A 13,715-nucleotide genomic window follows, 5' to 3' on the forward strand; every position below is an offset into this window, starting at 1 on the left:
AAGTGTCGAAAGGCCTGTTCCTGTGCTGTAATTTTCTTTGTTGTTTGGTGGCAGTTGAGAGTAGATTAGGTTAGGATACCTGGTCGCTAGGGACGAGTTGGACTAAAGGGTATGTTTCCGTGTTGTACATCTCAATGACACTATTCCCTCCCCAGCATCGTATATTTCAATGCAAACATAGTCGTCCTTCTCTTATATTCCATACCCGGGCTCATAAAGCTGCCATCAGTCAGTGTTGTGTCTCTGAGGTCCAGTCAATGAAGGTGTGGATGTGAATCGGTTGCCAGGGTAACCCAGCGGCGGCAGTCACCCGGAAGGGTATCTGGGCCGACAATGGAGGTGACTGTGGGGGCGGGGGGGCAACCGAAGAGCCAATGGGAGCCGAACAGAGTCCGTTGGTGGGATTCGAATGCACCAATCGGACGCGGGGAGAGCGCGTCCGGAAGTGACGTGAGGGCGGTGGAGGGGACCGGGGGAGCAGCAAAGTCTAATAAACCGCCGCGACCAGCTACAAGTGACAGGCGCTTCGTATGGTAAGGAGCCGGGCATGGAGGCTCTCAGCCGGTACGAGGGCGGCCAACAGGCCGGGTTACGACCCCCCACCGTCCCCCGTGAAAAACCGATTAAAAACCGGACAAGGAAGGGGCACAGAAACTGTTGTTATGAGGGCGGTGGGGGGAGAGAAACCTGGTGGCCATTTTTGTGCACGGCAAGATCCCAGTCCAGCTGCTGGCAGAACTTTTAAAAATCTAAAATTAAATTATTCTCGTGGCATATGGGTGTTTCTGCGAAGGGTGGGGGGGTTGTCTGGAACACTGATTTGAAAGGGTAGTGGAGGCAGGGACCCCTTGGACGTTTAATTATTTTTGTCATCATCCTGTGCAGAGATGTTAGTGCAGGTGAGTCTTGAACCCAGGCCTCCCGGCTCAGAGGGAGGCATATTAGATCCCTAAAAAGTCCTTTTGTTGAATTGTTTGGTGTTTAAAAGTAGCCGATGCGCCAGCCGGGAATCGAACCCGGGCCGCAAGCATAGAAATCTTCAATGATACCAGTATACCAGCGACGCAGGACCAATGTAAGGATGCACAAGTGAGATAACACTCCGATGAGCACTTGAATACCATGGCGCTTAAAGTTTCTGTGCTCTAATATTGAATTAGAATAAACAAATGCTGGAAAAACTCCGTCTGGCAGCATCTGTGGAGAGAAATCAGAGTTAACGTGTGACCCTTCCTCAGATCATAAGTTTATTTTCGGTTTTTACTTTAGAATAGATAAGTACCTGATGGTTAGCGTTGGACAGGGATGAGCTTTCTTTTCTGTATTATAAAAACTGTCTCTAGCATTTGCTGCTATTCCTAATTGCTGTTGAACGTAATGGTTCCCCAAGGCCATTTTAGAAGACAGTTGAGAGTCAAACACATTGGCATAGGTGGAGTCTCAATCAAGGTGACCGCCTGTTCTGGATATTATGACGGTTGTCTTGTATTTGAGGCAAGTCGTTTGCAGGATGTTGTTTGACCCTATACCTTAGATCTCTGCGGTTTGTACAGTTTGGTGTGTAATTGGATGTGTGTGTTGTACTATCCCCCTGATAATCCCCTTACTCAGCTTGACTAGCTCCCCACCACCAGCTGTCACAGGTTTATTGTATTACTTTCAAGCTCACTAAGCCTCTCCTGATCCATTCATGAAGTTCCCCATACCAAAGTATTTTTTTACTGTATTCTCTCCAAGTTGGTCACTTGGGTCCCAGGTAGGCCACATTGGGTAAGGATGGCAGATTTTCTACCTTAAAGTGCAATGGTGAATGATGACTGTTACTGAGATCAGCTTTCAGTTCAAGATTTATTAAGTAAACTTAAATTCCAGCAACTGTTGTTAGCCCAAAGCGTATGCTTGGACCTCCAGATTACTAATATAGTGATATTATTTTATGTCACTTTTTCCCTTACATATTGTCGAGTGATAAACATCAGCCTCAACACTAACATATAGAGTCATAGAGATGTACAGCATGGAAACAGACCCTTCGGTCCAACCCATCCCAGCCAACCAGATATTCCAACCCAATCTAGTCCCACCTGCCAGCACCTGGCCCATATCCCTCCAAACCCTTCCTATTCATATACCCATCCAAACATACTCCGTTCTATTTCCAAACTCCACATTCCTGGCACAAGGTGCAATTTGATTACGTTCACCACATGCAATGGCTTTAGTGGACCCATATTGATCTAACCTGACCCTGTTGTTTTGAGGTCAAACGACGTTCCTTTGGAGAACCCAACCAACCACTATGACCACACCCTTCCCTAACTTCGGATAACTGTCATTCAACATTTGTCTTCATTCTTCTCTATCCGTGTGGTTCACTTCTTGGAACCTGGACCAGAAATGTTAGTATTTCCCTTACTGTTTATATGTGCTTCATCTTGACTCTAACACCCTTGCCACATTCTGGCTGGCTGAACAAATCTTGTTCTTCTATGGAAAAGGTGAACAAAACCTCCAACCCTTTTTCCAAATGGTGGCGCCTCTGATAATTAAATGCTCCTTTTTGTACAGTACTGGAGTGTCATCTTAGAATGTATGCTGTTGAGGAGAGCCCATGTTTGGCTAAAAAGAGTATTTCCCTGCAATGTAGTTCACCTTGATTTTAAGCCTTAATTTATATTGGAAATTTTGTATAGATGGAACGTGATTTTGAGTATGCCTAGTAAACAAAAATGATTATCAAAAAGTGTGGAGCTGGAAAAATACAGCAGGTCAGGCAGCATGAAAGGAGCAGGAGAGTCGATGTTGCATGCATAAGACCTTCCTGATGAAGGGCTTATGCCTGATATTTTGGACTCTCTAGTTCACCTGATGCTGCCTGATCTGCTGTACTTTTCCAGCACCACACTTTTCAACTCTGATCTCCAGCATCTGCAGTCCTCACTTTCTCCAAAAATAATTATGTGACTTGGAAGTTACTGAATCCTTTAAAAGCTGAATTCCAGCTAAGTAAGATATTGATTTAGAAATGGTATATAGCATAAAGAAAACATTAATATGATTTGTAGTGAATCAATATTTTGCTTGAATGAAATGTTTTGATTTGGAACTACAGATGGAAAGGTTGTAATTTTAATATTTGATAAATGGGTTTTGCAATGTTGATGCTTTAATTGAAAAGCTGTGATTGTGTTTGAGAGAACAAAATATTAAAACTTTTAATTCAACAACAAGTTGAATTATTATCCATTTTGGGGATTGGGAAGATGTTCCCACAATGTAAGATTTTTAAACTGAACTGTACCATGTTGAGATGTTATTTAGGATTAATACATCAAGCAAGGTCATTCTTTAATAGCCTTACTTCCGTTTTAAGATTATCTCCCTTAGCTTGATTTTCCCAGCAGAGGAGAACATTTTGCTGTGTCTACTCAATCAAATCATTTTGATATTTTAAACATCTTGACCAGACTGTCTCTCAATCTTCTATGCTTAATGAAATAAAAGCAAGTTTCTGCAACCTGCTTTCATAACTCAACCCTCGATCCATTGGTGAAATTCTTTAAGGTGAATAGAGCAACAATTTTCTATAGGGGAATAGTCAAAGTTGGTTCAAAGTAGATTCTGAAAATGTTAGAAAGTTTCAGATTTAGAATTGGCAGAAAATGTTTTTTACTTTTAGTAAACTAGCCCATTTACTGCAACATTTTATACAAGAAGCCAAGACTAAATACAATCCAACAATTAGAGGGCAGGGATAATTGGATATAGATTTTCTTTTTTATTCATAATGTCCTATTGTCATTCTTCTTTAAATAACAGATGCTTGATGAAACATAGGCTGTAATGAAAAGAAATTTTTAAGAAAGTAGAAGGTAACTAGTATAACTATAGCATGAAAAGTGTACAGGGCATTTCCACTCTAAAGTTGGGGGAAGCTCCAGTCAGTTCAGAGTGGGTTAGTAGTATGTAGTAACCTGTTAATCGGTTTAGGTGCAAACTGATCCTTTTGGGATTGTGAAGAAAATAGACTTTATCAATTGTGTAATCTGTTAGCATGGTCTGCCTGAATCTGACTGAGTCATCCAGTTGTAATTATATTATTGTTTCATTGTGTTTTCTTCCATACAGTATAACTTTTGTTGTTATAAATGCCTTCAATTCTTTGAACTGATGAAGTAATTTTGATTTTTTTCGTCTTCCTTTTGGGTCAGCTGAGAAGAGAAATGAAAACCAGATCGTCTCCTCTGCTCCATGTGCATGTTGATGAAACCACCCCTGTCCATGTCCATGTTAAAAAGAGCCCACGACCAGCAAAGAAAGTTCAGGTAATCACTGAGTAGACTCTTGTAAATTTTAAAATAATGTCTGTCTGTGCCTCTCACATTGTGCATTTGTATGCTTCCTCCACTTAAGTAATGTTCTGCATCTGTTCTCCTCTTCTTTCCCAACCTGTCCCTTTGTTAATGCAAATAACATAAATTTGAGTTTCATTAATTTAAGTGACAGAAATTGCATTTTGTTGAGTTTTGAGAAGATTTGTAGCTTAGGTTAAGGTTCTGGATGTAAGTTTGCTTGCTGAGCTGGAAGGTTCATTTTCAGACATTTTGTCACCATACTAGGTAACATCATCAGTGAGCCTCTGATAAAGCACTGGTGGTTAGTTTTGTTTATTTGCATTTTGTTTATTTGACTGAAATTTGATTGCAATTTCTAAAGAGTTGCTGTTTAAAAACAAACAGACGTTTAAGCGAGACCAGATATTTCACCATTTGACTTTATCCTTTCAATATGTAGCAGAAGTTGAAAGGAGCCTGGGAATGTGGCAATCTACGAGAAACCATTAAGGTCAAACCCAAGGTCCCATGGATTCCACCAGGCAAAACATCAGTAAGGGATGTTGGCTACAAATGGGAGGTTTGTACCAAAGATTTGTTTGGACATAAAAAATAAAAAATGTTGGAGAATCTCAGCAGTTCTGCAGCATCTGTGGAGCAACAAAAACAGTATTTATGTTTGAGTCTAAATATTCGTCTTTGGAACTTTTGTTTTCTTCCAAAGACAGCTTTTAGATTCAAAACATTGACTCTGTGCCTCACTCCGTAGATGCTGCCAGACCTGCTGAGATTTTCAGCCATTTTCTGTTATAATTTCAGGTTTCCAGCATATGCAGTGTTTTGCTTTTATTCTATGGCTGTACTTAGTTTTGTATTATGGATTCAGTTCTGTTGTGATTCCTGCTCACAGTGGCACACAGATGTTCATAGAATATGGTATAAATCTGAAACATGTGACACTGAACTTGCCATCACAGCTTCCCACCTATTCTCTTTAAACTTGTTGACATCCATAACTTTGCCAAGTTCTGTTTACTTAATGCCCTTGTGCTCATTTACTCCTGATCAAGCAAAGTTTTGAATTTAAAAGTCTTTTTTTTTTCAAATCTCTCATGGCTTTGTTCCTCCCAATCTGAAATAGCTGCACAGAGGTCGATATTCCATCACCAGGTCATGCTTTATTTATTTGTGCAAAGTATACTTGCTGTAATCAGTCAGCTCAGAGTCAGTGTCTGAACTGAGGGTATTCTAAATCCCCCGCTTGTATTGGTCGACCAGGGCTTCCAGATTGGGGTTGTTAACCTGGCCAATCAAGGACCTCATAGTAAGCAAGATCCACCTAATTCCAGTCACTATACAATCTCTATAGACTTCTCAAGCCCCATGAATCTCTGACGTTCCATTCTTTTCAACTCTGGCTTTTTGAGTTGTTCTTTGTGCTCCATAATTGTTAATCTGCTTCAGATATACATCCTCTAAGCTCTATAATTCCCTTCCTAAATTTCTCCACCTGTCTTTCATCCTTTAAGATGCTCTTTGAAACCTACCTGTTTGACAGATTTTGACCTTTGGTGGTTTGGTGTCATATTTTCCTTTAAAATTCTTCTGTGAAGTGCTGTGTGTACTATGTGAAGGCCCAGAAATAATGATGATCATCATGATTTTTTGACATATTCTTACATCAAGCATGGGACTGATAACTACACAGTAAATGTTGCTTTAATACAACTTTTGTTCCAGGGCCCAACTCATCGTTTAGATATAACTCCAGTTGACACTCAGAAGTTCCATTCAACACTTCACTTGAGTGATCTCTCCACAGATGATGAGGAGGCTATACATGGAAAGATGAATGAGTATGAAGAGAAAATTGATTGTCTTATGAATCAAGTGGGATCACTAAAAAATGAAGTAAGCTTTAGCAAAGTTCGTGTACAGAATGTTTTTTGAAAATGGTGAGAAATATGAGTTTTATACTATTAACTCTAACAATTCAACATCTTCATACCTTTGCATTTGTCAAATCTCAGAAGTTGTGCAAAATGAGGCACGTTGAATTGCAGTTTTATATCTTAATGACTGTTTGTATGATGTTGTAAGAAAATTAAATGAATGACTGATAATTTATTATTGTCATCTTGAAGAATGAAGAAGGAATGTTGTCCAGGACGCCCTTTAAATAATACAACAGGATCTTTGATGCAAATTGAAACAAGCTAACAAGTTAGATACCTTCACAAAAACAGACATTGCTGAAGAAACCTAGAAGGGTTGGAAAACAGTAACTTTCACTCTCCACAGCTGCCATACATACTGAGTTCCTCCAGCAACTTCTGTTTTTGTGTGTTTCAGATCTCCAATGTTTGCAGTTCTTTGTTTTATTTAAGTTTGTTGCTTTATCTGATAGCTGGCAGATCTAACCATTATGGACCCCCTCAAGTTATGTTTCAAGAGCTGGACTTGAAACCATAATGTTCTGACTGAGATAAGAGTTAATTTGTATGAGTTGAATCCTGTTGTCTGCTCCTTGACAAAATTAAACAAATGTATTTTCAATTGCACTTCTTGATTGGGGTTGATTCAGTTTTTCATTTTAAAGTCATCATTTGATTGTTCAATATTTCTCAGATCCTTTGTATAGCTTAGAGTGGGAATGAAGGCAAATCTCTGATTTCTTTAAAAAGTTTGCTACTCATTATCTGCGGCAAAAATAAGCTCAGTTACCTGTATGTCTTTTTCATTAGTTATTCTCCTGAAGCCCTCAAATGATCCTGATAATTTCCTCAACATTGTTGCATGAGAATCCTAATTGTGGTAATTGAATTTGTAGATTGAACTGAGGAAGAAAAATCACCTGCTGGAGCAGCGAAAGGAGGAATTGAATGCATCCAAGCGATTGATTGAACAGAAAGAAGAGGAATTAGCAGAAGTCACCAAGGAGCTAGTTCTTACAGAGCACAAGAATGAGCTACTTCAAAGAGACCTCGAAATGATGAAAGAGGATCCAGATATTTCCTGGTACAGAATTTTTAACTAATTTTCTCCTTGACTTTTACTAACACTCTCCTTTTGTACAGCCTGCTTCAACACTTGAGTCCACACGTGTTACCTTAAAGCAGGAGATACATGTAGTTCGACAACTTAATTAATGATCCCAAATGGGAGGTTCTGCAAACAGCAGAAAACAGGCTTGCCAGATACAGAAGTACTGGGATGGACTGGCTGATAAATATAATCTAACATCAACAAATAACACCAACAGGTATAAATATTGCCCATTTAATGTAAGAAATTCCAAGGTACGTCAAGAGCCATTATAAAATAAGGTATAACACTGAGCCAGATATTGGGTCAAATAATCAACAGCTTGGTCTAAAAGTAGTTTTAAGGCATACCTTAAAGAAGCAAAGTGAGGGAGAGAGGCACAAATATATAGGGAATTTTACAGCCTCAGCAGCTAAAGAGATGGTTGCTAATGGTAGAGTGATTAAATTTGGGGAAGCTCAAGAGAGCAGACTAGATGAGCACAGATTTCTTGAGTGTGTGTAATTAGAGGAGATTAGAGATGAGGAGGATGTAGAACAATTTGGAAACAAGGATGAAAACTGAAGATGTTGCTTAACCTGGAACCGGTGTAAATCAGCAAGGTTGAGCAACAGATGGAATGGGAATTAGCTGAAATTTAATACATGAGCATCAGAATTTTGAATAGTATCAAGGTTTTACACCATAGAACATGACGCCAGCCAGGAATGAATTGAAGTAGCCAAATCCAGAGATGATAAAGGCATGAATGAGGATTTCAGCAGCAGAGAAGGGAGAAGGCAGATGATGTTAGAGTTGGGAGTATGCGTTTTGAGTGACCTTATGACTGAGGGTAATTTTGGGTTAAATATGACACCAACATTGTTAGCATTTGTTGGAAAAAAGGGGTTATGCACTTTGGAAGGAAGAATCGAGGAGCTGAATGTTATTGAAATGGTGTCCGCATGCACAAATCTCAAAATGCTAGCAAACTAGTGGGCAATAAGGAATATTGAACTTCCCTTTAAAGGGAATGGAGGATTAAAAATAGGAAAGCTATGCTAAAACTGTTCAATTAGACCATGCTTAGAACATTGTGAAGGGGAGGGGTGGTTCTTGTGGCACAGTGGTAGTGTTGTCTCATCCAGGCCTGAAGATTTGGGGGTCAAGTCCCACATGCTCAGATATATTGCGACACACCTCTGTGGCATGTTGATTGAAACAAAACAAGTAACTAAAATCAGCTTCAATTTGACTATGGAAAGAGTCATAGTTCCCCACTGCCCTGTTCTGTGGTTGAATCTATGCTTGGTTGTCCATTGAGAGACGAAATGTGCATTGGACACATGTTAAGTCTTTAGACTGGTGGACACCATAGGAGTTTTGCTGCATCATCACCTCAGGTAATATTTTCTTCGATTTTGATAAGTTTCCAATCCAGTTCTGCAAATTTCGGTTGACCGACTGATTTATTTTTGTTATATCACACTACCAGGAGAAGTCCAACCTGATTTAGGTCTGTACTTATTGGAGTGTAGGAAAATGAGAGGTAACCTTATTGAAACATGCAAGATTCTTCGGGGCTTAATGAGGTAGAAGTGAAGAAATTGTTTCCCCTTGTGGGAGTTTCTAGGACCAGTGGGCATAATCACAGTAACAAATTAGTAATTTAAGTCAGACGAGGATTTGTTTTTCTCTCAGAAGATAATGAATGTATAGAATTCTTTACAACAGAGGGCTATCATGGCTGGCTTCAGTATTGAAGGCTGAGCCAGACAGTTTTCTAACGTTTAAGGGAATTAAGGATAGTGGAGAAAGGCAGGTAAGTGGAATTCCAAATTATCAGATCAGCTATTTAATGGCAGTGCAGGCTTGATGTGCTGCATGGTCTACTTCTGTTCCTACGTCTTGTGGTTTTAACAGATTGGCTTAATCTGACAGTTGCCAGTGAGAGGGATGGAGTCTGACGTAGCTCAGGAGTAGGGCAATGACTGAAGACAATAGCTTGGCCTTCCTGGAGCGAGTGACTGTGCTTATTCAGTATCTTTATTGGATAAGAAATCTCATAAAATGGCAGCTGTAGAGAAATCTAGAGATGTTTATGAAGTAGCCTGGTTTTTGATCAATGTATGTATGGATACCACCAATATCGTGCTTTTGAATTATGTCACCAAAGGGTAGGAGATAAGAAATGGGTTGGGGTCAAGCATAGATCCTTGGAAGCAGTAGAGGGAACACCGCATGAACAGAAAGAGAAGCTATTGCAAGTAATTATCTGGCTGAAATTAGGTAAGAATGGGACCACAAGGGAGAAACCTTACTCACCTGGCATCAGTGAAAAGCTGCTGGAGGATAATCAAAGAAGTCATAGAATCCCTACAGTGTGGAAACAAGCCTTTTCAGCCCAACAAGTACACACCGACCCTCTGAAGAGTAACCCACCCAGAACAATTTCCCTACTCTACATTTCCCCTGACTAATGCATCTAACCAACACTTCCTTGAACACACTGGCAATTTAGCATGGCCAATTTACCTAACCTGCACTTCTTTGGACTGTGGGAGGAAACCAGTGCACCCGGAGGAAACCCACGTAGACACAGGGAGAACATGCAAACTCCTCACAGACTGTCGCCTGAGGCTGGAATCGAATCCGGGTCTCTGGCACTGTGAGGCAGCAGTGCTAACCACAGTGCCACTGTGCTGCCCTGATGTGACCAATTGTGTCAAAAGCTGAAGACCAGTCAAGAAGGATGGAGAAGAATTTTCAGCAATGCTCCACCTTTGCTACAGTCAAAAGGCTGTCTATTTTGCCTTTTCTGCACTGTGGCAGGCCTGGAAACCTGATTGGAAGAAACAAAAATAATGAGGAAAGAATATTGACCATTGGACAATATAACCTAAATAATATTCCACAGTGTAGCTATTTGGGGATACTAACAAATAGATCACTCAAACTCTCTCAGTAGTATGCAGTGGTAATACAGTTGGCAGTTAGGGACCTGTCCTGTATAAAGGCCATAGAACTGAGAAATTAATTGAGTTTGTAACAAGTGTTACATTGATCTGTGCATATTTTTGATTAAGTGCAATAGAATTCCTTTTTTTAAATTCCTTTGTTTTATTCATCACGAGATGAGGGCATCACTTGCTAGGCCAACATTTATGGCCCGTCTCCAATTGTTAAGGGTCAACCGCATTGCTGTGGATCTGGAGTCACGTGTGAGCTAGACTCTGGTAAGGATGGCCGTTTCCTTCCCTAAAGGACAAAAGTGAACCAGATGGGATTTTCCGACAATCAACAATAGATTCATAGTCATCATTAGACTCTTAATTCCAGATGTTTATTGAATTTGATTTCCACCATCTGGTGGCAGAATTCCGAACCCAGGCCCCCAGAACATTTAACATGTCAGTGATAAGACCACTAGGAAGTCGGCTCCCCTTTGACAATTCAACAATAACTATGATTGTAGTATGACTTAATTCTAGAGACTGAAGGTGGCTGATTGGATGCAACCATGTTTTCTGATGCTGTATACTCTTATGTTGTGTTCTGCTCTCCTACGTTTTTCCTTTGTCCTAAAACAGTAGCTTTTGATTTTGACACTGACTGATTTAGTTGATTGATTGATTGTATTTCTTTGGCATTCTGATCTTCATCTTGTCGTGCCAAGTTCAACTCTGAAAACAAAGCCCACGATCTTGATTCTTTAAATTCCATTTACTCCTAAGACCTTCCTTTCATGACTGCAATTCTCCCATGTGCCATTGTTACCTCAAACTTGCTTTCATTTCCTTCCCTGACAAATGTTTCTGCCATGATTTGCCGCATAAACCTCCCTATTTCTCTAGTACTGATCTTCACTTTTCATCCCATGTTACCTTTTCAGTAATTAGCTGCTACACTGTTCATTTTACAGAAAATGGAAAGTCTCTGTTTAAGTTCTGCATAATATGCACAATTCTGTCTTCCTTAATTTTGATATTATTCAAAATGCCTTCAAAATCCTCACTGTTCACAGCTTGGAGAAGAAACACTGGCGAAAAGATAAAGATACCCTGTTGAAAATGCTGGTGGAGGCTGAAATGGACGGGGCAGCTGCAGCCAAACAGGTTGCAGCCTTGCGCAGTGCCATTAGTAAGTTACGCATGGTGAGTATCATTTTTTTTCTTTTACCTTTCTTACTTCTGCTTTGCTGTCTTTTTCTTTTGTGGTTAATTTCTGTCAATCTGACTTGCCCATGTTACTAGTGGATACTTGCAATGCTTAATACCTGAAATGAAATTGATGGACAGAAAGGTAATGATTTGGCCGCAAGCTTTCATATTTCTTTGTTGGTATGAACTTTATGGGCTGAATGGCCTCTTTCCACACTAAGAATTCTACATATTGGAATCTGCTTCATTAATCTGTCCTGTCATCATTTGGAGATGTGCTCAAACTGCCCCCCGTTATCTCTCTTCTTGAACTCCTTTAAAATTGTATCATTTAGCATATATTGTGTTTTCACAGTCTGCTCAACAAAATGCATCCCTTCCATAGTTTGTGTTTAATTGCATTTACCATGTGCCCACCAATGCATCCATTTGCTTCCAAGTTTTACCATTGTCTTCCTCACTCATTACTATACTTTCAAGTTTCATGTTGTCTTCAGAATGAAATAGTTGCCCTGCAACCCACAAAAGCAAGGCCAACTTTACACAAACTTTATAGTGTTCTAACTGAATCTTGGAAATTTTCACTAGTAGCCCCTTCCAATCCCAAAAATAAGGTGCTCGAGCACATTTTCCTGTTTCTATTCCCAGCTAATGCAATATCTCTGCTGCCCCTACCCAATCCTACCAACTATCTCAATCTATGGTACTCTGACAAACATCTCCTAGAAGTCCACATAGACATCAATTACACCACCTTCACTGTCATTCCATTAAAAAACTCAAAAGCATCAAGTTAGTCACACATGACACACAATTTTGAAAGGCAGAACTAAATGTACTAATAGTCCTCAAGTAGATATGTTACTGTAGATATTGTGACTACCTGTGGCAGGATAATTTATTTTCACCATAAATTTGAATACTTCATATGAACATTTGAGTACTAGTCTGCTGTTGATTTTGCCAAGAAACTGTTGGAAGCAATTTTGATTTTGTCAGTCAACATTAGAAATTTGCAATGACAGTAGGGATGGGAAAGGAAAGGAAGAACTGAAAGGTATAAAAAAAAGGACTTTCAAATAGTGTCTTGCAGGATCACTAGATGTCTCAAAACACTCCACAGTCAGTATTGAAGTAGTTTGTAATGTAGGGACTATATAAGAGGGTGACCTGATGTATTTCTTGAAGAACAAGAAGACACGTTTTCTCACCGGGTCTCTCCCTCCAAATGAACTGCTCTTCCATATTTCCATGCTAAGCTGTAGTACCTGAAAACTTAATTTCCTTTATATTTAAAGGAGAAGCCAATAGCTACATCAGAAAGTAACTTGCTACACCGGCAGAAGGAATTGCTACTGCAGAAACTGGAAACTTTTGATACGACAAATCGAGTGGTTCGGCAGTTACTGAAGGAGCAGCACTCTCAGGAGGTGAGGTTTTAATGAGCTCTGGATGATTTTTAATTTTGTTACACTTAATTTTTATAAAAAGCTCACCGGTATGCTGACCAAGATTTAACCCTCAAGTCGATATCGCAAAATCGTTTTATTTAAATGCCGGAGGAAACATCACAGAAGCGCTTCACAGGAGGCTCCCAAGCACTGAGGATGTCACCTAGACAGGGGACGAAACGTCTGCAACACAAATTCCCAGCTCGGCAAACAGGACCGCAACAACGAGCACCCGAGCTACAAATCTTCTCCCAAACTTTGTTTTATTTAAAAGCAGAATAGTATGGATGCTGGAAATTAGAAAGAAAAGCAGAAAATGCTGGTAATACAGCAGTATATGTAAAGAGTGATTATTTAAAATCTGTGATTATATATAATCTCAAATCAGTTATCTGGACATTATCTTGTCTGGTAGCTTGTTCTTCAAATATTGGCTGCCTTATTTCCTATGCTACTACAGTTAATACATTTCAAAAGTGTTACATTGGATAAAAAGTGCTTTGGGACATGCTTGGCTCATGAAAAATGTTATAGAAATAAAAGTCTATTTAGTTTAATTATGAGCTTTCAGAACTTGATAGGATTTAACTTTTAAATGAATGCAAGTGGTTGTTTTTATCATCCGTTGTAAATATGTTGATCACAGGCTAATAATTTCAAACAATAATGGCATTGGGCCATTTATTAAGGAATTGTGTGGTTCAACGAAGGTCTGTTGTTCAGTTCCTTTTTTTTTCTTTTTAATA

The 13,715-nt window shown here is 39.6% G+C and overlaps 1 protein-coding gene across 5 annotated transcripts in view; it reads left to right on the forward strand.

The window, feature by feature from the left end:
• Nucleotides 1–472: 472 nt before the first annotated feature.
• Nucleotides 473–13,715, forward strand: part of odf2a (outer dense fiber of sperm tails 2a) — a 37,157-nt gene continuing 23,914 nt past the window's right edge. The window contains exons 1-7 of one of the 5 annotated variants that reach the window (XM_072565980.1): nt 473–533; nt 4,212–4,325; nt 4,795–4,914; nt 6,075–6,245; nt 7,165–7,352; nt 11,383–11,512; nt 12,817–12,948. In XM_072565980.1, coding sequence (XP_072422081.1) covers nt 531–533; nt 4,212–4,325; nt 4,795–4,914; nt 6,075–6,245; nt 7,165–7,352; nt 11,383–11,512; nt 12,817–12,948 — 858 coding nt within the window. In that variant the 5' untranslated portion in view covers nt 473–530. Of the gene's footprint in view, nt 565–838; nt 900–4,211; nt 4,326–4,794; nt 4,915–6,074; nt 6,246–7,164; nt 7,353–11,382; nt 11,513–12,816; nt 12,949–13,715 lie in introns of those variants that run through there. The other 4 variants (XM_072565981.1, XR_011956114.1, XM_072565979.1 and 1 more) reach the window with 4 other exon arrangements.

This window comes from Chiloscyllium punctatum, chromosome 49 (genome assembly GCF_047496795.1).
Source record: "Chiloscyllium punctatum isolate Juve2018m chromosome 49, sChiPun1.3, whole genome shotgun sequence".
Classification (NCBI taxonomy): domain Eukaryota; kingdom Metazoa; phylum Chordata; class Chondrichthyes; order Orectolobiformes; family Hemiscylliidae; genus Chiloscyllium; species Chiloscyllium punctatum.